The 19,647-nt window shown below is 45.6% G+C and overlaps 1 protein-coding gene across 1 annotated transcript in view; it reads right to left on the reverse strand.

Annotated features, from left to right (window-relative positions):
• Positions 1-19,647, reverse strand: part of LOC111156815 (family with sequence similarity 160 member A1) — a 155,284-nt gene that overhangs the window by 17,024 nt on the left and 118,613 nt on the right. The window contains exons 6-8 of the mRNA XM_022517902.1: positions 10,152-10,319; positions 9,157-9,236; positions 281-471 (exon numbers count right to left, since the gene is read on the reverse strand). Coding sequence (XP_022373610.1) covers positions 281-471; positions 9,157-9,236; positions 10,152-10,319 — 439 coding nt within the window. The remainder of the gene's footprint in view (positions 1-280; positions 472-9,156; positions 9,237-10,151; positions 10,320-19,647) is intronic.

Below are 19,647 nucleotides of genomic sequence, written 5' to 3' on the forward strand. Positions count from 1 at the left end.
CTGCTGGTACATGTTTCTGTATCTGTGCTCTGAGGAGGCCACCAGGAAGCCCAGTTAAAATAAAAGTCTGGGAACACTGACCCGGGGACTGGTAGGCATCCCAGTGCACATTGATTACAAAGTGGCTATAACTCCAGACGCAGAAGAAAACCACCAACCACCCAGGGATTCATAAAAGAAATGGGGCCCAGGACATTATACCCTGTCTGCCCAAAGAGACACACACCCCGAGGAGGAATGACACCTGGCATCCTTCCATTCACTAGCCAGGGCCCTTTACCTGCACTATCATGCGTCCACTTCGACCAGAGAATATAATCCCTCTCCTGGTTGCCAAGCGTCAACGTGATCCCGCTGGAGCAGCAGACAGGGGTCAGGGCGAGCAGCTTGGCCGCAGACACAGAGTAGCAGTCTCTCTCCTTCACGGCCCACCTCTGGCTCAGCATCATGTGGTTGCAAGGGATCAGGTACCTGGAAGGACAACACGGGCTGCGTTCCGCCTCCGTGATGCCCGCTCCCGTCGTCAGCCTAACCCCAGCCGGGGCCAGACTCGTCCTCTCCCCGCTTCCAACCCAGCCGTCCCACCAGCCCCCAGGGATCGCTCCGTTGCTTAAGACCCGCCAAGGGCTTCTTTCTTTTGGCAGAACCCCCACTCTGCAGAGCACGTCAGGTCCTCCGTGCTGTAACCTCCATGAACCGCCTCCCCTCCTAATGGGTCTAAGCCCAGTGTGAACTTCACCCCTACCATGTTCCTCTTTCCTTCCTCACTAATGCCCTGTCATCGCATGAAGTCCGGCTTCAGTGCCTCCCTCTCCAGGAAGGCCTCTGGGCTTCCTGCTTCAACAGAGCCATGGCCTCCCTCTGCTATACTCACCAGCCTCTACCAACGGGCTGTCACCTAGAGTCATAATCACTTCTGTGTCTGCCTCCTCAGTACAACGTGCTACCAGAGCAAGAACCTCCTTTATTAGTTTGTTTTAGAATCCCAGAAATGGTGGCTTATTGTGGGCACTGAATGACTGCAGTTGCATGAAAAGGCAAAGACCTGCTCCACGGTGCACACCTCGTCTCACAAAATACGGTAACTAATGCTGTTCTGGTCGCCGGTTCCAACATGGGGTTTAGGGAGAGGGGGCAGGGTTTCCCCACACCGACGAGCAAGCAATGCAAAGCAAGGGCGTCCTTCAATTCAGCTCAGCTCTGACCTCACCTACCTGGAGACAGCGTCGCATCCCACGGGTTAAGGCTTCAGTCCTACAAGACTGTCCCTACCCCCCAACACATACACACTGCAGAAGACAATCGCCAGCCTCATCTGACCAACCCGCTAAAATCAGAGGTTCCAACAACCTCCCTGCAGTGTCTCAGGGATCTCAGAGAAACATTTTATTTCCTGGATCACTGGTTTGTTAGAAAAGGAGAGAACGCAGGAAGAGTCAGAAGGAAGAGATGCACAGCGAAGGGTGTGGGGAAAGGGCTCAGAGCCATGCTTTCTCTGAGTGTGCCCTTCACCCCACAGCTCCATGTGTGCAACAGCCCAGAAGGTTCTGAACCCAATCCTCTTCGATTTTTAGGGAGGCTTCATCACATAGACATGATTGATTAAATCACTGACCACTGGCAGCAGATTTAACCTCCAGTTCCTCTCCCCTGCCCTGGAGGTCAGGGGAGTGGGACTGAGTTCTAACCCCCTGATCACATGGTTCAGTCTCCAGGCAACCAGCCTCCATCCTTAGATTTGGGTCCTAGTGTTGCCTCATTAACATAACAAACACACCTTTGTTCCTCTGGTCACGTAGGAAATTCCAAAGGTTTTAGGAGCTCTGTGCCAGACACAAGATGTAGACCAAATATGTATTAATTATAAATCACATCACAGTGATCAAGGGCTCACCAAGGAGGACTGGGTCCCCTTTAACAAAAACACTTTGAGTTGGTGATAAAATATCTTAGTATCACTACAAACCTAGAGACAAAAAAATCTGGGCAATGGTTTCTGACTCTTAGAGCACATCAGTAGGCTTCATGGGTAGAATAAAGTTTGCTTAAATGGCTTACTTTCTGAACAGGGAGAAAGACTATCTATCCTGTTTCTTTAAACAAAGATGGAACAAATGGGGTAGAGGAGTCACACCGGAGCCAAGTATCCCGTGAATGTAGAAGCCAATTCCCAAGGACCCGGAGCCCTTCTTTTAACAACCGCAATCTTCAATCAACCAGAATGTTTTTGGTTCTGTTTTTAGCTCTTGAGAAAGAGGCAGTGCCGATGAAAACAAGCCATGATGTAGGATTTGGTGAAAGAGATAAAAGTACACTTTTCAGGGTATGTAGTGAGGCCTGAAAACAACTCTCCCACATCTATTGCTCCAACTGAGGAAACCTACAGATACATTAACGGCTGCCCGGCTGCTGGAGCCTGAGTCAAGGGGGAAAAGAGACTGAATTTGTTTTGTGGTACTTTATACTAAAGGTCTTTTTTTTTTTTTTTTTAAGATTTTGTTTATTTATTTAAAAGAGATCACAAGTAGCCAGAGAGGCAGAGAGAGAGCACAGGGAAGCAGGCTCCCTACTGAGCAGAGAGCACGATGCCGGGCTCGATCCCAGGGCCCTGAGATCATGACCTGAGCTGAAGGCAGAAGCTTAACCCACTGAGCCACCCAGGCGCCCCTACACTAAAGGTCTTAATAACTCTCAAGGTATGAAATGACAACCTTGCCACTTACCCTTCTGTTCTCAAAGAACACCAAGCTGCTCACCCAGTGCTCTGCCCGGGGGTCCCCCCATCTCTCCCCTGCACCCGCAGGCACCAGACCCACACACACCGGACATCTCAACTTGCTGTGGCCAAGACGAAGACAGACCCCACCTGTCTACTTTCTCAAGCTAGAGTGCATGGAAATCAAAGGTCATAAAAGCAGAAAGGGAAAGAAAGGAGAGGGCAGTATGGGACAGGGGGCAGGTCTGTGCTAATTCTTGGCGTCTTGTATCTGAACATCCACGGAGAAGAAACAGAAGTTGTGGGTGGAAGATAAAGGAGTTCTTCTCACAAGGACCTCTGTGAGCAGGGACACTCTGGTGACAGAAGGATGCTGAGGAGAGAAGCTTTCTCGTCTCTGTTTGCATGGGCACAGTGGGGGCCCTGAGGCACAAGGGTGGGCAGTGTAGCCTCAGGAGGGGGCCGGGCTGGGGCGGAGTGAGATGCACCAACCACAGGGGCCTTGGGGCCAGAAGAGGCCATGTCAGACATTGCTGTGGTAATGGCGGTGGGGGACCGACCTGTTCATGACCATGCATTAAAAGCCCTCCCTCAGACCAAGGTCTCGCATGAGGGGTGAGGGTCAGAAGAAACACACCATGTGCTTGCTGATAGGAATTGTTCTGTTCTCACAAGCTGGTGAGGCCCAGGGAAACTCAGATGACACAGGATTTATCGTCTCCTTATTTTCATCATTAATTATTTCAGAAATAAACTGCTTCGACGCTTTCACATACTGCAGGAACTCAATGACAACTTACAGCTCAAACTAAGCATAGTTCATGATTTAAGTTGATATAAACAGATTTCTATTCTTTGTTTGGAAGTATTTTTTTAAAAATGGAACACTGGATCAAACCTAATAAAGCTATTTATCAAATATCACCAGTGGGTAGCGTGAAATTATATTAGAATAAAGAGTTACTGGGAATTTACAGCTTCGCAAACACATGTTTTCAGGAGAAACTAAGAATTTTCTTCTGAGTAAATCAAATAAAGGAAAATTCCTCTATAGGCTGAAGGAGAGGTTCTATCAAATTGAAAATGGAGAGTTAGTTCAAATGGGTAAGCCCCACCCCACCTTGTATTCAAAGCAGTACTTCTAGTGTGTCTCTGTAATGGAGGATTATCCCAGAGGGAAGTGTGGGAAAACCATGCATTGACCTTCTGTCTTCCCAGCATTTACAGGGAAAGACTGGGAACAGAATGAATGTCAGAAGATGCCCTAATGTCAAATATCACAACAAAGTAGCTGTGGATAGCAGAAAAATCACTCAGGAATTCAGTACTGGCGCTTGTCATCAAGCCATCTACCCATTCATAGTAACTCTGTTTGGATGCTTTGTTTAAATAGGGGAAAGTAGTAGAAATAAGAAAAAACGAGTAACTACCTAATTGTAGAGACCCAGATTACCCAAAGCTGTCCCACAATACAGCAGGAAAAAACGATACTGCCCATCCTGTCCTCCCTTTCTGCATCACCTTCCCAGGCAACCCTCGGCAACCCTGCGCCTACTGTCTGTTTCCCTGGATATCACTCCCTGAAGCAAGTATCATCATCGCTTCTGAAACAGCTCAGTGACAGGCCATCAATAACAAAGCCCATATATTGCCTACCACTCGCTACAGTGACGGGAAACACAAGTGAAACGACGCAGTGAAGTAAGTATGATGAAGGAACAAGGTGCTTCTAGGAGCAGGTGAGAACCTTGGCAATGCCCAGGTAGGCCCAAATCTGCAAAGCAACATCAGAACACTTTAACAGATTGTTTTTCAAAGATATTTGGACCATATTTCTCCTATTCATCTTATGCTACACTGGCTTACCTTTTTTTTTCTTTTCTTTTCTTTTCTTTTTTTTTTTTTTGAAATTTCCTCTCAGACACCTAACTCCCACACAAGATGGACATTTTCCTGAAGTGAACACACAGCTTCTCTTGAAGCAAATCATCTATCTATCTGAACACAACAGGCAATGCAATTCAAAAACCTGACAATGGACCAGCACTTCTGGGGGAAAAAAAAAAATGCCCTACCAGAATATTCAGAAATGACACTCAGGGTATTAAGCAATTAAATTTTGCCTAGGGGCACCTGGGTGGTGCATTGGGCTAAGCATCTGACTTGATTTCAGCTCAGTCATGATCATCGTGGTCATGTGATCAAGCCCCACATTGGGCTCAGCACTCAGCGCAGAGTCTGCTTGAGATTCTCTCTCTCCTTCTGCCCCCACCCCACCCCCAAGCATTCTCTCTCTCTTTCTCTCAAAATAAATAAATAAAATCTTAAAAAAACTTTTCGGGGTGTGGGGGCGGCACTTAGGTGCCTGTCAGTTAAACATCTGTCTTCAGATCAGGTCATGATTCCAGGGTCCTAGAATTGAGTCCTGGGTCAGGGATCCCTACTCAGTGGGGAACCTGCTTCTTCCTCTCTTTCTCCCTCTGCCTGCTGCTCCCTCTGCTTGTGCTCTCTCTCTCTCTCTCTTTCTGTCAAATAAAGAAATAAAATATCTAATTGGGGGGGGCACTAAACTGGCCAGTCCCAGGAACGTGGGATGATCTGTCACTTCCTTGCTTATCAGCATCTTCTGCCTGACTTTGACCTATTGTACATCACATCCATGGAGGCGGGCAGCTTCTCCCTGGCTTTCGCTCACTAAAATAGCCTCTCTTGGGGGTACCTTATTTCAGCTTACATTTCCTGATACTATGCTAACTGAAAGAAACATCTCAGTTACAAATGGATAATCACTTTGAAATATCAATATTTAAGAGTATTTAGATTGCAACAAAAATTGTCCTGTCGTTACTATTTATCACCTAACAAAGAGCTTCATTAAATGGATTCACAGAATCCTGTCTGCTCTGCTGTCTCTCCGATCTACAAGTCTATCACACACACTCGAACCACCACCATGGCAACAACAGAAAGGACAGATTATAAATCTGGTTTTTTATGTCCCTTCAGATAAAGTTTAAATGACTAGAAGAAGGATTTTTCACTGTCCTTGCTTCTGTACAGATTCTAAATCAGAGAAGACAATGTTTTCATTAGTTTAAGATGTCTTTTCCAGGAAATTCTCCTCCCTTAAATTTGTGCAGTACTTTATAGTGTTTCAAAACATTTTTCACACATGCCACCAGAACTGATTCTCCCAAACACCTTATTATGAGATTGGAATTCGAAAACTGGAATAGGTCAAATTGAACCAGCAGCTCACTCTCACTCTAATGGGATATGTTACCCTTTATCAGATTAACCACCAGCATCCTAGCCTTGGCCTCATATTTTTAATCTCTTTATCGCTTTCTGCTTCAAATTTAGTAACTTCTTCAATCTAGCTCATCATTCATTAATTCTCACTTAATTTCTGTCTTACACGTTATTTACCCAAACCCTTGATTCTTCACTGTAATAATCAGTTTTTATTTCCAAGAGCTCTAGTTGGTTCTTCAAATCTGCCTGTCATTTTTGCTTGATTATTAAAACACCATTTCTTGGAGAGAAAATAACAAGTGTTGGCAAGGATATGGAGGACCTGGAGCCCTGGCACACTGTTGGTGGGCACATAAAACGGTGCCGCTATTACGGAAAACAGAAAAAATTTCAGGTAGAATTGCCATATGATTCAGCAATCCCACTTCTGGGTAACTCACCCACAAGAATTGAAAGCAGGGTGCTGAACAGAGGTATCTGCACTCTTACATTCATAGCAGCATTGTTCACAAGAGCCGGAAAGTGGAAACAACCCAAAAGGTCCATCAACGATAAATGGATAAACAACATAAATAGTGGAGTATTATTCAGCCTTAAGAAGCAAGGAAATTCTCACACAGAAAACGACCTGAAGACACTACGCTAAGTGAAATGATTCAGGAACCCAAAGGGTATGACTCTATGTAGTTGAGGTCCCTAGTGTGGGCAAATGCACAGAGACAGAAAGAGGAAGGGCAGCCCCAGGGGCGGGCGGAGGGAGAACAGTGAGCAAGTGTAGACCGGGTGCAGGATGTTGGTGTGGTGAGGCGAGGGAGCAGGAGGTGGATGGTAGCAAGGGCCACACCACCACGTGGATATCTTCAGTACCACTGAACTGTACAGTGACGGTGGTAAATTTTCCATTATGTATGCTACGACAATTAAAAATAATTTAAAATGTGAGAGGGGAAGGAGCCAACCTTTCAGAGGTCAGAGACCAGGAAGCAAAGGCTTCCCACAAGGCTACCACGTGCCTGACTCCCACATACGTCCCCTCATCCGCTCCCCTAGTGGCATCTCCCAGGCAGTGAGGAGGAATTAGAAATAAAATATTAAATCCAGGGCCATGATCATCATCATATCATCTCATCACTCTGAGCCTAAGAGCAGGTGGGTACATGCGACAAGTCTTCCATGACCCCAGGCAGAACGACTAGCCCTGACCCACACACGGAAATGTCGCAGCCATGAGCTGGTCTCTTCCCCTTCACGTGGTACATGCCTGGGTCTCAAAAAGAAGCCAATGCCGTCTCTGAGGACAGTTCTGAACACAACAAGCACCACTTTATGAGAAGACCAAGGTGAGGAGTGTTCGTTCCCCATGTGGAAGGCCCCAAACGGCCAGAGGCCAGCAGCCGGGCCCAGTCTGACATGGCAGCTCAGAGGGGAGAAGCTCTGCGGGGTTCCAGGGCCCCTGAGAAGGATGGCTGTGTTTCATGCCACCCAAGAAGCAGTGGTTACGAATTTAACATTTAAATATAATCAGGTTTTAGCCTTGTTGGAGCCAAAGGCTGGTTTTTGGCAATAAAAAAGGGCTTTAACAAGTGTCTATGACGGATTATGTTCAGGCTTTGCTAATGCATCCGTCATGTCAGCAGAGACGTGACGGGCGGCTGAAGCAATCCTATCAGGATGGGCTGTTCCACCCCAAACGTCCTAGCCAGACTACCAAGGCTCTCTCTTCGCGATTAGAGTCGGTCTTTGCCAATGCCTTAAGATCAGTTACTGATGACCTCCTCTAAACCCCTAAGATTCTGTTTACACTGAGAAAATGAAGAAGAGATGCTCTCCCATCAAATGGCAACTCTGTAAGGCTCCACCAGGATGCTGCCACCACCTTTCCCAGCCTGGCTTTTTTAATCAGTGCATTTGTAGAAGGCTCGAACAGCACTGTACCCTTCCTTCAACCAGTGGTTCTCAGAATTGGCGGGGCAGCTGAATCCCCTGGAGAGTTCGTTAAACCACAGCTCGCTGGGTCCCACCCACCCCCAGAGTTCGAGTTGGCACACCTGGGGCAAGGCCAAGCACCTGCATTTCTGACATGTTCCTGGGTGCAGCCTGTGCTCCTGCCCCACCATCACCTCGCCATCCCCCTACCTTTCCACAGCTAGCATGCTAGAGACGTCGTCACTTTCGCTTGGAATGCCATCTCCTCAGTGTGATGTCAAAACCTCAATGGCAACCAGGGGCAGTCCAAGTCTTCTCCCTTTCCCCTGCCCCAGGCTTCTTCTGCCCTCTTTCCCAAGGAGGGGTCAAAGGAAGGGTCAGAACATCCATTAAAATGGGGAGGAGGGAGAAGGGTGTGCTAGGCAGCCCTGGTTAGCTTTTTCCCTTTTTGCTTCCACACCACCAGACAGAGAGGTAGGAGGCATGCACCCCAGCCAACTCTTCCTCTCTTCCTTTACCAAAGCAGATGCTTCCCTGCGGGACCCCAGAAGGAGAGGCAGAACTGGGCCAAGGCAGGATTCAGTGTTCCTGAGGCCCCCTGCCTAACAACCAGATCGGTGTCATCCTAATAGCCGTCTACTTTGCTTCCTGACACCTCTCCTCAAATAACAGCTGTTTGCCGAAACCTTTCTCACCTGTACTTCTGGAGGTCATACTTTTTCTACCTTGTTTAGAAGTCCTTTCCAATCTGTCTACCCCATGCCCTACTCTCTTCTGACTTGTACCCAGGAAGTACTCATTAAATATTTACTGAATTTAATTGAAACATCCTCTGAGGTCAGAGAGTGCATGTTGTCGATGTACCATTAGGAAAGCAAGAGTCATAGAAATTATATATCAAGAACATTTCATATTTGGGAAAGTCATTTCCAATACCACACGCCCCCAGAAATGTACTTCAGGAGAAGGTCATTCAACCACAGACCAGAGGAGTTTTCAGAGTCTGTAGATTTCCAAAGAGCCTATTATTTCCAGGAGGATATATTATAATACAATGTATTTAGCCCCCTAAAAACTCTTGTTAGTAAAACTAAAATTAACTTCGGGAAATAATACAGAAATTAGACTCATATCCTTGGTAACCTTTTTCCTTCGAAGCATGGCCCCTATTTAGCTTCTATTACCCACCCACCCCCAAATATCATAGCGATAGTATAGACTTGAGTTTCCTTTAGAGAGAACAAAAGATGGCAACTCACCTTAGAACTAGTTGTAACATCACATCTTCGCAATGTAAACCGATAAGAGTTCTAAATAATGCCAGGGACACCACACAGAGCTGGGAAGCAATAAACACACATTCTATTTCATATATTGGAAGGATAGCTCTACTCCCCACAGATGGAAAATAAATCAGAATTATAAAATAAAATGGCCTCCTTTTTTAGCAGCTTTGATAAAAACATGCTCCTGTTGTATGTGTGTGAAGAACGTGTGTGAAGGCTTTTCGTGCTCCTATAGGATTTGATTAGAAAGCCTATGCCTAGAATTATGCCATTACACAGAGTCACCCTCCTCCAAAATGCATTTGCTCTTATTTCCAACTTTTACAGATCCACATAAGCAAGCCCCTACCACTCTCCAATACACACACGGACACACTCACACACATGATCTCCTGCCTGGCACTTGTTTTCCCAAGTTATTTTCAAATACGGTGCTGGTTATTTACAAGACAGGGCTACCAGAAAATTGCAAATGCCCTGACCAGCACCCCCTCTAGAGTTCTTAGTCTCATGCCTCAGCTCCTCTTGGCTTATCTCTTGGGTTTGGGGCAAACGTTCTCCTTGGTTCCATTTCCAATAGTGCTGAGGCTATGACGATACACTTTTCTAAGAAGTTCAGTCAAAAACAAGAATTCATTCACTCTCTAATTTCCGAAAAGGAAAGACAAACGGCAAACAGGGAGGATGCCCAAAGGTGTATTATAAACTGATTGTACCCTTTTGGGAGTAAGCTTTTTATCATTCCATCAGACCACTTAAGTAATTTTTTGCCCTAGTCAGAAAGTGCTAGTCTAGTCTGTCTGCTAGGCAGGATGGACTTAAAACCTGGTCAGTGGAATTCAGAATGGTTGTCATAATAATAAGAGCTACAAGAATAGAAAAAATAATATTCCTCATTTATTCCCAAAACAAACTCTCCTGAAATTTGTTCTGAGTTATAAAGTCCCTTCCTCTGGGGCTCTCCTTACCCGAAATGGGGTGTTGATTCGGCTCGTGAGGGTATCTAGGATGTGGACATTCTCGTGCTGGTGCAAGAGGATAAAACGGAGGAAGATCTCGAGTAGTGCTGGCTCGGAGATACTACGCAGGAAAAGGTCCAGATACGCAGTTGTGGTCATGACCTCCTCCACAGTCACCTGGGACCAACGACAGAATGAGCACAGATGAGCATCCTCTTAATGCTGTGATCCATGCTTCCCCAAAGGCTCCTGGCCTCACCGCAGTGACCCCATCAAGGCAAGGACACACCAACCACCAGAACCCGCTTCAGAGTCGCATCTGAAGCCTATAACCTATTCACATTCCACGACACCTCATGCTGCTTCCGCCCTTTAATTCAGTAAGGGAGAAGCAAAGACATAAAAAAGCAATTCAAGTGTTCTGACAACTCTAATCATCAAATGCAGTTCAAATACCATAAAGATTTTAGCGTGGAACCACAAAGGGGAAAAAAGAGATCATGGAAAGTATCTGCGTGGTCGGTTACGAATTAATTAGAACACCCAGTATAACTGTTTCATTAGTAGTCATCAGATAAATATTTATTGGACCTGCTATGTACCAAGAGCTAGAAAATGTAAGAACACATTTTCTGTCCAGGAAGATGGGTGTAGACATAGAATCTCATAAGCAAAATAACATCATCATCAGTGGGAATTAAGAGGGACAGATGCAAAGCTCCGAAGATGTCTAGATAGGTTTCTGGAACGTTGCAACATTCAAATTTGTATAACTGAATAACATACATAAAGTGTTACTTCTAAAGCATTATAAGAGTTTACTGCTTCTAAAGTAACTGACTTTTTTTTTTTTTATATAACACAAACGAATACTGTCTACGTGGTGTGAATTTCCTTGCAGTAGAATGTGAGTCTTGCAGGGAAGAGAAGCCTCTGAACAGTCAAGTTTTCGAAGTGCCAAGGATTTGGTACTCAAAGCCTTTGGATTTTCAACAATTTGATAGGGAGTATTTTCAGAGCTCATATGCAATTCTCTGTCTTCTTCTTCTTCTTCTTCTTCTTCTTTTTTAAGATTTATTTATTTGACAGAGAAAGACACAGCGAGAGAGGGGACACAAGCAGGGACAGTGGGAGAGGGAGAAGCAGGCTTCCCGGTGAGCAGGGAGCCTGATGTGGGGCTCGATCCCAGGACCCTGGGACCATGACCTGAGCGAAGGCAGACACCTAACGACTGAGCCCCCCAGGCGCCCCTATTCTTTAGCTTCCCAAAAGCAAAGTTCCACAACTCTTCATGAACAGGGGTCATCTGTGGCCTTACTGTCTGTAGAGGAGAATTACCCACCCTGGGAGGCATGAAAATCACCAGGGCAACAACTGCAAATCTTAGACTCCACCCCTCTGCTCTCGAAATCTTGGAAATCTCCCCAGTCCCGAGTCTAACGCCCTCGATCACTTGGTGTTAAGTGATACAGAAGGCGAGGCTTCTTGAATGATTACATCTTCTCTTTTCCAGTTATTCACTTCTTTCTTCCTTCCTTTCGAAGTGTGAACTGTCACCTTATCATACTGGGACTGGTCATTTCTTTTATAATACACTCCTCTTCTCTTTGGAATGTTCTGCCTTCAGAAGCCACAAAGCAGTTTAGAAATCAGATCTCCAAATCTGCTCTATAAGTATAGATAGGCTCCATGCAGGTGTATCTGTACATAAAGGCTTAAATTATTTTTATAAATTTTCTTGCCGGGGGGGGGCGGGGCGCCTGGGTATCTCAGTCAGTTGAGAAGCTGCCTTCAGCTCAGGTCATGGTCCCAGAGTCCAGGGATTGAGGCCCGCGTCAGGCTCCCTGCTTGATAGAGAGCTGCTTCTCTCTCTGCCTGCGGCTCCCCCTTCTTGGCTCTCTCACTCTTGCTCTATCTCAGATAAATAAATAAAATATTTTTAAAAAATAAAAATAAAATAGATTTTCTTGAGCCTTAGGGATGTTCCAGACAGAGGAGTCCAGATGGATAATATACGACCATATCAGTGTTGTCTATCTTCTTTACGCTAAGTAAGGCACACCTACACAATACAGGTGAACTCACCCTCTTGGGGCTGACGGTGAGCGGCCTGAGCACGCACATATCAGAGGGCAAACACTCTGCCCCTCCAGCTCAGCGCCCATGCCGCGAGCCCTCAAAACATTCAACACACCACTGTGTCATCTGGCCAACTTTTCAGGGCTCTCTGTGGCCCAGATAAAACAAAGGAAACAGGTAAACCTCAACCACCTGGCAAATAAATTACCTTCTGAGAAGAGTGTTTCTCAGGAGCTGCCCCTGCTCCTGAAACCCACTGCTTCCGTCCCTGTGTTTCCTGGTCTTCTCTGGTCCCACACTCATGGCACTCTTAATGCTGTCCTGGGACACACGCTATGGCTTGTGTATTACTCCAGTGCAATGTACAGAGTTTGGCAAGAGAAGGGACTGCCTGTAACTTTTCCTGAATAAATGATAGCCCCCAAGGTCCTAGTGATTTACATTTGCCGAAACTGAGCTTAATTTTTAATTCATCTCTCCTCTCTGGCCCTCTGCTCTGAGGGCCCCTGAAAGGGGGGGCATTTTTTTCTAAACACCTATAGAATAATGGATGTCACCAAATATAGGTAAAGGGGAAACGACCCACATCACCACCAAACACGCAGCTCCGTTAGCTCACACCCGTTCCGCTGCTGCAGTCTCGAGGTACTTTAGCCGAAACTGAATCCAAAGTCATGTAGGCAGAAGTCCAATTCCCTAATAATCAGATGGCTAGGGAAAAAGTAGCACTTTTTAAACGGACCATGCATGCATGCAGTTTCTGCGATAGTGCATTTCAACCTTACTTACTGAGCTGCTGAGCTGACACATCCTGCAGAATTCCAGGAGCTGTCTTTGCACCAACAATGCACCATCAGCTTTTCCCCCCTTAAGTTACACATGACCTTAATAAGCTCAAAAGCACAGCAATAAACCCTTTAGAATAGAAGTCTCGGTCTTTGGGGGCTGACATGAAAGCAGGGCATTAAGCATCTATTGTTTACTACTCTTAGGCTGCATAAATGGAAGATTTTATTATTATTATTATTATTATTATTTTTTAGCAATCAAAACTGTCATTTATGAGCTAAGAGGATTTAAGAAAAACACTTGGAGGGCTAGCATTTACATAACATGGTGTAAATGCCAAAACCCAATTCTATTAAGCATCGAGTTGCAACCTCTTGATAAATCGAGGTCACCCTCACCTTAAACTAATACCTAAGCCAAGAAAACCTGGTTCCCTTCTCTTTCTGTCTCTTCCCTCCTCCATATTCAAGGAGCCCTCAGAAGACTTTTATCCCAGAAAATCTTTTCCTGCCCCATTATCTTACTTTGCAGAATCTTCCTCTAATCCCCCAAATAGACATGCTCCTTAAGGAGGATGAGACCAGAGCCTAAGTATGATCGCTGGAAAGCTAACGCTGAACCACCAGGGGACAGCAGCTCTGCTGCGTGGAATGCAAAACCAAAGCTGCCACTCATGTCCCAAAAAGGAAGAATTCGCCCAACGGGACAGTAGCATCCTCTTCGTGGTCCAACTACGAAGGATGATCAGTTGTTGATGTACCTAAGACCTTTTGCCTTACAGAGGATGGTCAGTATCCATTTCTCTTGTGCTGTAAGGAATTGCCGGTGGCTACAGATTTAGGTAGAAATACTAGAAGAATTAGGAAATGAGGTTCTGCCTTACTACCACGTAAGACACGAGAAAATTTAAGGATACTCAAGCCTAGGAATGTTAATTCTTACTAAAGGCAGACCATAATGAGAGGAATAACCTAAGGAAAACTCCGTCCACAAACAAATATTTATCCTTGACAAGATAAAGCACAAGCATGAACCTAAACAATGTGTCTGCTGAGGCACCCTTCTGCGTGCAACTTTCCAGCCCCAGTTCTAGAATGGAACCTGAGCCCTGACTCAGGGACATAATCTTACTTGGACCAAGCCAAGTTGAGTTGATCCTTTGAAATCAATCCCCTTCTTCACCCACCTTCTCCACCCTCCACTAGCCCTCACCCGGGTCCCCCATCACACTGAGTGCCTTCATCAGCCCTTTAAACTGGTGTTTTCAAACTAGTCTGAGATCCGAAAGTGGAAAGTGAAATCAATGTATTGATTCACTCATCGTGTACACCAGATACAAACCATAAATATTAGGGTATGCTGCACGGAGTAGGTACTGTTTTGGGAAACTTCTGTGTGTCTATTTTGCTCAAATTAGATGTAATGCAATATATTACATATGCATGGCCTTCGTTATCTAGTCAGTAAAAAATATAGACACACACACACTCAAATGAATAAATCTTTGGCCATGCATTACAGTCAGAGACATCTAAAAAGCACTAGAGTACAAGGAAACAACCAAACCAACCCACCAGCCTTTCGGCCATCCCCTGACCCGTTCCCGTCACCAGTCCCTTGCTCTAGGCTCCGACCCAGCGTGGTCCGAGTCCAGAAGCAGTGCTTCTATGCACAGGTGGGATCAGCACTCCCAAAAGGACAGCAACTGAATTCACTGTCCATCTACTCCTTTCTATTTTAGCATAAGAGCTCCAACCACGCACATATTATGCTTGCTTGTTTTAATCAGTATCCCAAAAGCTTCTCCAGAAAAGGGACAAAATAGAGTTTGTTCTCCTTTAAAAGGGGGATGGGTAGGAAGGGAGGAGTTGATACCATGTGTTACCTTCTGCTTCTGTAATTCAAAACTCTCTGAAAGGAAGGCCAGCCCCAAGCCCAGCCATCACGGCCACCATCGCGGCGGCACATTAACTTAATGCCTACCATAGGAGTGAAATTGAGCATACAGACATTCTGACCTTTCTGTAATCAGCTCTAGTTGGGCAATTCCATTTGCATCTCAATTAGCACCAGAGTCCTCTCTGTAATGGCAGGTTTATGTGTGTGTCCTGAAAAACAAATTTCCCACCTGCTAATTGTTTTTTTGTGATCCAGTCACATTGGAACAAACAGATGGGTTCTACCTTCTGTCACTTAGGCAGGTGGCAGGGAGTGGGGTCAGGTGACTGTTGCATCCTCTCCAAGTTAGAAGCCACCTTTCCTTGGCGTTTCCTTCAACATACGGGAGAAAACTAGCTAAGCGGGGGCTCGCCCAGGTCATCGGCGAGCCCTTAGACCCAGAAGATCTCGCTGGAGGGGGAGGAAACGGTGAGACACAGCTGAACCCTGCCCACTGAAAGCAGCAGGGAGGAAGGGAATGAGGAGGCTGGATCGCGTCGAACAGGCTCAAAGGGGCCTCCATAGGCAACACAGGCTAAGACCTGCCTGCTGCTGCCAGACGAGCTGGTGGCCGTGCACAGGGTTCGTTCACCCGAGGGCAGGTAAGGGCATTGGCTCGGTGTGTGGGCCACAGCCAGCTTCCTCCCTCCAAGAATACAGAGCACAAAGAGCATGCAAGTATGGAAGGGAAGACAGACACCCTGGTTCTCAGCAAGCAGCCCCACTGTTTCAGCCAAAAATTCAGGACGGAAGACACTCAGTTATTCCAAGTCTGCAAGGAGCCTGCAGTGGATGAGTCAGCCGCCACCCCCCATACCTTCCTCCTCCCTTCTGCTCCTTGACCTCTAGGCCACACCTGTTGCTGACTCTGCCACAGGCGGGCTGGGGAGTTAACCGAAGGGGAAGCCCAAAGTCAATGAGTTTGGCTACTTATTCCTAAAATACTTGAGGAAGGAGAAATTAAAATGGCGGCCACAGTGACATCAGCAACACATTTTAAGGAAAAATGTTAAAAATAAAGCCAGTGCCTCCTCTTTACTCCTTCTTCAATGTACCTGTAAAACATTAGATGTAATAATTAAATCAATTACATATTTATGAGTTAATTCATTAAATATAATACACTTCCTCTTGCCTATCATAAACCTCTCCAAGGAGCAGTCAGCAAATCATTTCTAAAGCTTCCCTTCCTGTGCTGTGTGTGCATAATTTGTACCCTACTACTTCCTTATAATAGAACTTACCAGAGTGTAAGTCAACCCAGGAGCCGTTACATTTGAACCTCATGCGATGGAATTTAGCTACTGAAATACTCCAAAGATCACATAAAACATGCATTTTGGACTATTTCAGAGTTTGATTCTGAGGTCAGAATTAACAGAGAAACCCTGGGGCGTTTCCGCTCAGAAGCAAAGATCCGAGGCGTCTCCCCGAGATGGCCTCCATCCGTCCCTCGGCTCTTTCCTAGTTGTTTCAGAAAGATTCTTCTCGGTTGCAGTATGAACAACCATAAAAACCACATCTCTGGCCCTGGGCAGTCTCTGAGCACCTCCTGTGTAAGGAAGGACTCTTCCCAGCATATTGCTCCAGCGGTAACCCACACAACCTCAGGAGAATGAATGCCACCTGAGCTCAAGGATGCTTCCTGAATGAAAGGGCCTCACGGTGTGCTGCCAGAGCCCAAGGAAGGCTGGAGCAGAGGGCTCAGAAAGAGAGGGGCTGTGCTTCTGGCAGCCAACACACAGAGATCCACTTTCCCTTCTTCTGGACCCGGATGGACCCACCGCCTCCTTTGGCAGCACAGCTCAGGTCTTTCCAGCCAGAAAGCATTCTTCACGGTAAACGGAGATTCCAACCCTGCAGTTTGAAGTGTGCCTCACCCTGTGCTCATGCAAAGAGGGGGTGATAGGAAAATGCCACCTCCCCAAACTCGACTGTCCTTCCTATTCTGGGAGTCTTGTTAAACCCTCAGCTTCCTGCCCTCTAGGCTAGGTCCATTTCCTTTCCCGGTTTTCCTAATGCATTCTCCCGACCTTTAAGATTGCACGCATACTGCAGAAATGACCGTGTCTGACCTACAGGGTGAATTCTCAGAGCACCTGGTACACGGGCGGGGACTCAGGGTAATCAATAAATGTGTCGAGATGGAAATCAGCAGTCCTGTTACTAATAAAAACACACTGTTTTTACAGTTCACGTTGGGGATGCCTTCATTAGCAAGGTGGTTAGATTCACTTGAGAATACGTGAAAAGGAGAGAATATTTTCCTTTTATCTCAAATAACATTTCATTGAAAATACAGAGCTCAACTCATGCCATGCTCTTGAATTACAGCAACCTTGAAAAGTGATTCTTTGGGGAAAAAAGAAAAGCTTCCTTGGTTTTCCCCCTAATTTCTCTTCCTGACTGATAAGACACTCCTATTGTGAATTCTGATGAGACTGACTTTAAAACCCAACAGCAGATGGGATGTGGTTCATGGGCCCGAGTCTCAACCAGCAGCTTCTTTAGGATCAAGTATTTGAGAACCATTCTAAGGCCTATCACCTCCCTCCTCATTTAGTCTGCCTGCTGGGTTAAAGGTATTATTTGGACTGGAGTTTTCTACACAGACCAATTTTCCTAGACACTAAAGACTATAACAAAGGCAAGCCCTGATGACAAAAGACAGATTTCACTCCTGGCTTAGTTTCCATGAGATGGAAAGTCTTCAGCACAATGGAAGATTGAGAAAACGCACAGGTGTCTACCCAAATGAATTCAATCATTCTAGTCTGTCTGGTCCTTTTTCTCTGTTATCCCCAGCATGCTCATCACCTGGCACTGGCCAGTCACAAGGTAAGGCACACAGGGGCACGCACCCCATCAGAGTGATTCTGTGTCTACCTCACCTGAAACGCAAGTCAGACCTCAACATGGCTGGGGGTTGTGGGGAGAGCAAAAAAGTTAGTGTGAGGCAAAAGAAAACTAGGCCAAGAATGGAAAATACGTAGCCGGTGAACCTCCTTTCTGTTTGCCTTACTTTTCAGTTTTCTTGTGACAACTTGGAGAAACACTTGCTGGACATTTGTTGCTGATAAATGTTTCATGTGCTCCTAGGAGGGGGCAGGGAAAGAACAGAAGATTCACACCAACTTTCAGACCAGACCCTCCTCCCCTCTCCACAGCGGCTTCCAAGAACCGATACCACCTGGCTGTCTCAGATAAGGCGGGGCTTTGTGCGAGCTACTTTGTGTGGTTCTATGCGCCAGCAGGGTGGGACCCTTCCTATCTTTCCATAATTCAGATGCTTAAGCCCTGGATCCCCTGGTACAGCATTATCTCCCTCGTGCACTTGTTGAAGCTCAAAAGAAAGAAAGAAAGAAATCTAATTTCCCATTTCAAATCAAAAGTAAATGCAAGCTTAATTTATAACCCTAATTCTCCTTTCCTACCGTGGCAGAAAAGTGACATGAAGTACCACAGAGAGGTCAGAGAGGAGGAAGGTTTACAGTATCTTACGGCTGATTCAGATTCTAAAAAGCTCTGTGTGTGTGTGTGTGTGTGTGTGTTGAGACAATGAATACAGTTTAGGCTCCTAACTTGTGGCTTCTTCCAACTCCATCTCCCCTCTTTGCCCCCTTAGCAGGGCATACTTGTGCAGTGCACAGCAAGTACAGCTGTACAGCTGCCCAGCCTGTGTTCTTCTACAGAAGAATAACAGAAAGTTACAGGTTCCCATCCACAGAAACAGAATTTTGTTAACATATAAGAAACCTGGAGGTTTGTGGCAGGCACTTCTAATTGCTCCTCCTCCCAACCTCCAATATTCAGTCTCCCTCTCTTCCTTGGGAATGAACCTTAACTTTCTAGCTAAAAAACTACACTTCCCTCCTACCTTTGCATCTAGGTATGGCTGTACCTGTCTTGGCCAGTAAGGTGTATGGAATAAAAAAAGGACTACTAAAGGAAGTTTTCTGTCACATTAAGGGAGTTTTCTGTTTCTGTTAAACCTTATGCAAACTGATATAGTGGTCTCTCTTCTTTGTAAGTAAATTGCTATAGGAATCTCATGCTGGCATTAGAATAGTGCCTCACGGGCGCCTGGGTGGCTCAGTTGGTTGGGCAACTGCCTTTGGCTCAGGTCATGATCCCGGACTTCCAGGATCGAGTCCCGCATCAGGCTCCCAGCTCTTTGGGGAGTCTGCTTCTCCCTCTGACCTTCTCCTCTCTCATGCTCTCTCTCACTCATTCTCTCTCAAATAAATAAATAAAATCTTTAAAAAAAAAAAAAAAAGAATAGTGCCTCACATATACTGGGTGTTCAACATGTATTTGTTGAGTGAATGAATAATGAAGGTTTTACATCAGGAGAAGACCAATTGGCAGCCCACGATCAGGCTGAAATGTAGCGTTGAGACTAATCCCATAGCCCATTCTCCAAATAATCCTCCCAAACATAAGTTTGATTTTCAAAATTTTCAAAGTTTTCTTAACCAGGACCCATCATAAGAATGATATTTTACAATAATATATGATATTTACCATTACTAAGTAGAAGGCACTCTGATTTTTTCTATTTTATTGTTTTTTAATTGCAACCTATCAAACCAAAATTGTGACTCATTACTATGACAAGACTCAGTGTTTGAAAACTGTTTAAAATGTATATAGATACTTAACTGTTAATTTTTCCGTTAACCAATAAACGAATGAGAGT

Source organism: Enhydra lutris, unplaced genomic scaffold (assembly GCF_002288905.1).
Source record: "Enhydra lutris kenyoni isolate GAN:26980312 unplaced genomic scaffold, ASM228890v2 scaffoldscaffold3, whole genome shotgun sequence".
Lineage (NCBI taxonomy): Eukaryota > Metazoa > Chordata > Mammalia > Carnivora > Mustelidae > Enhydra > Enhydra lutris.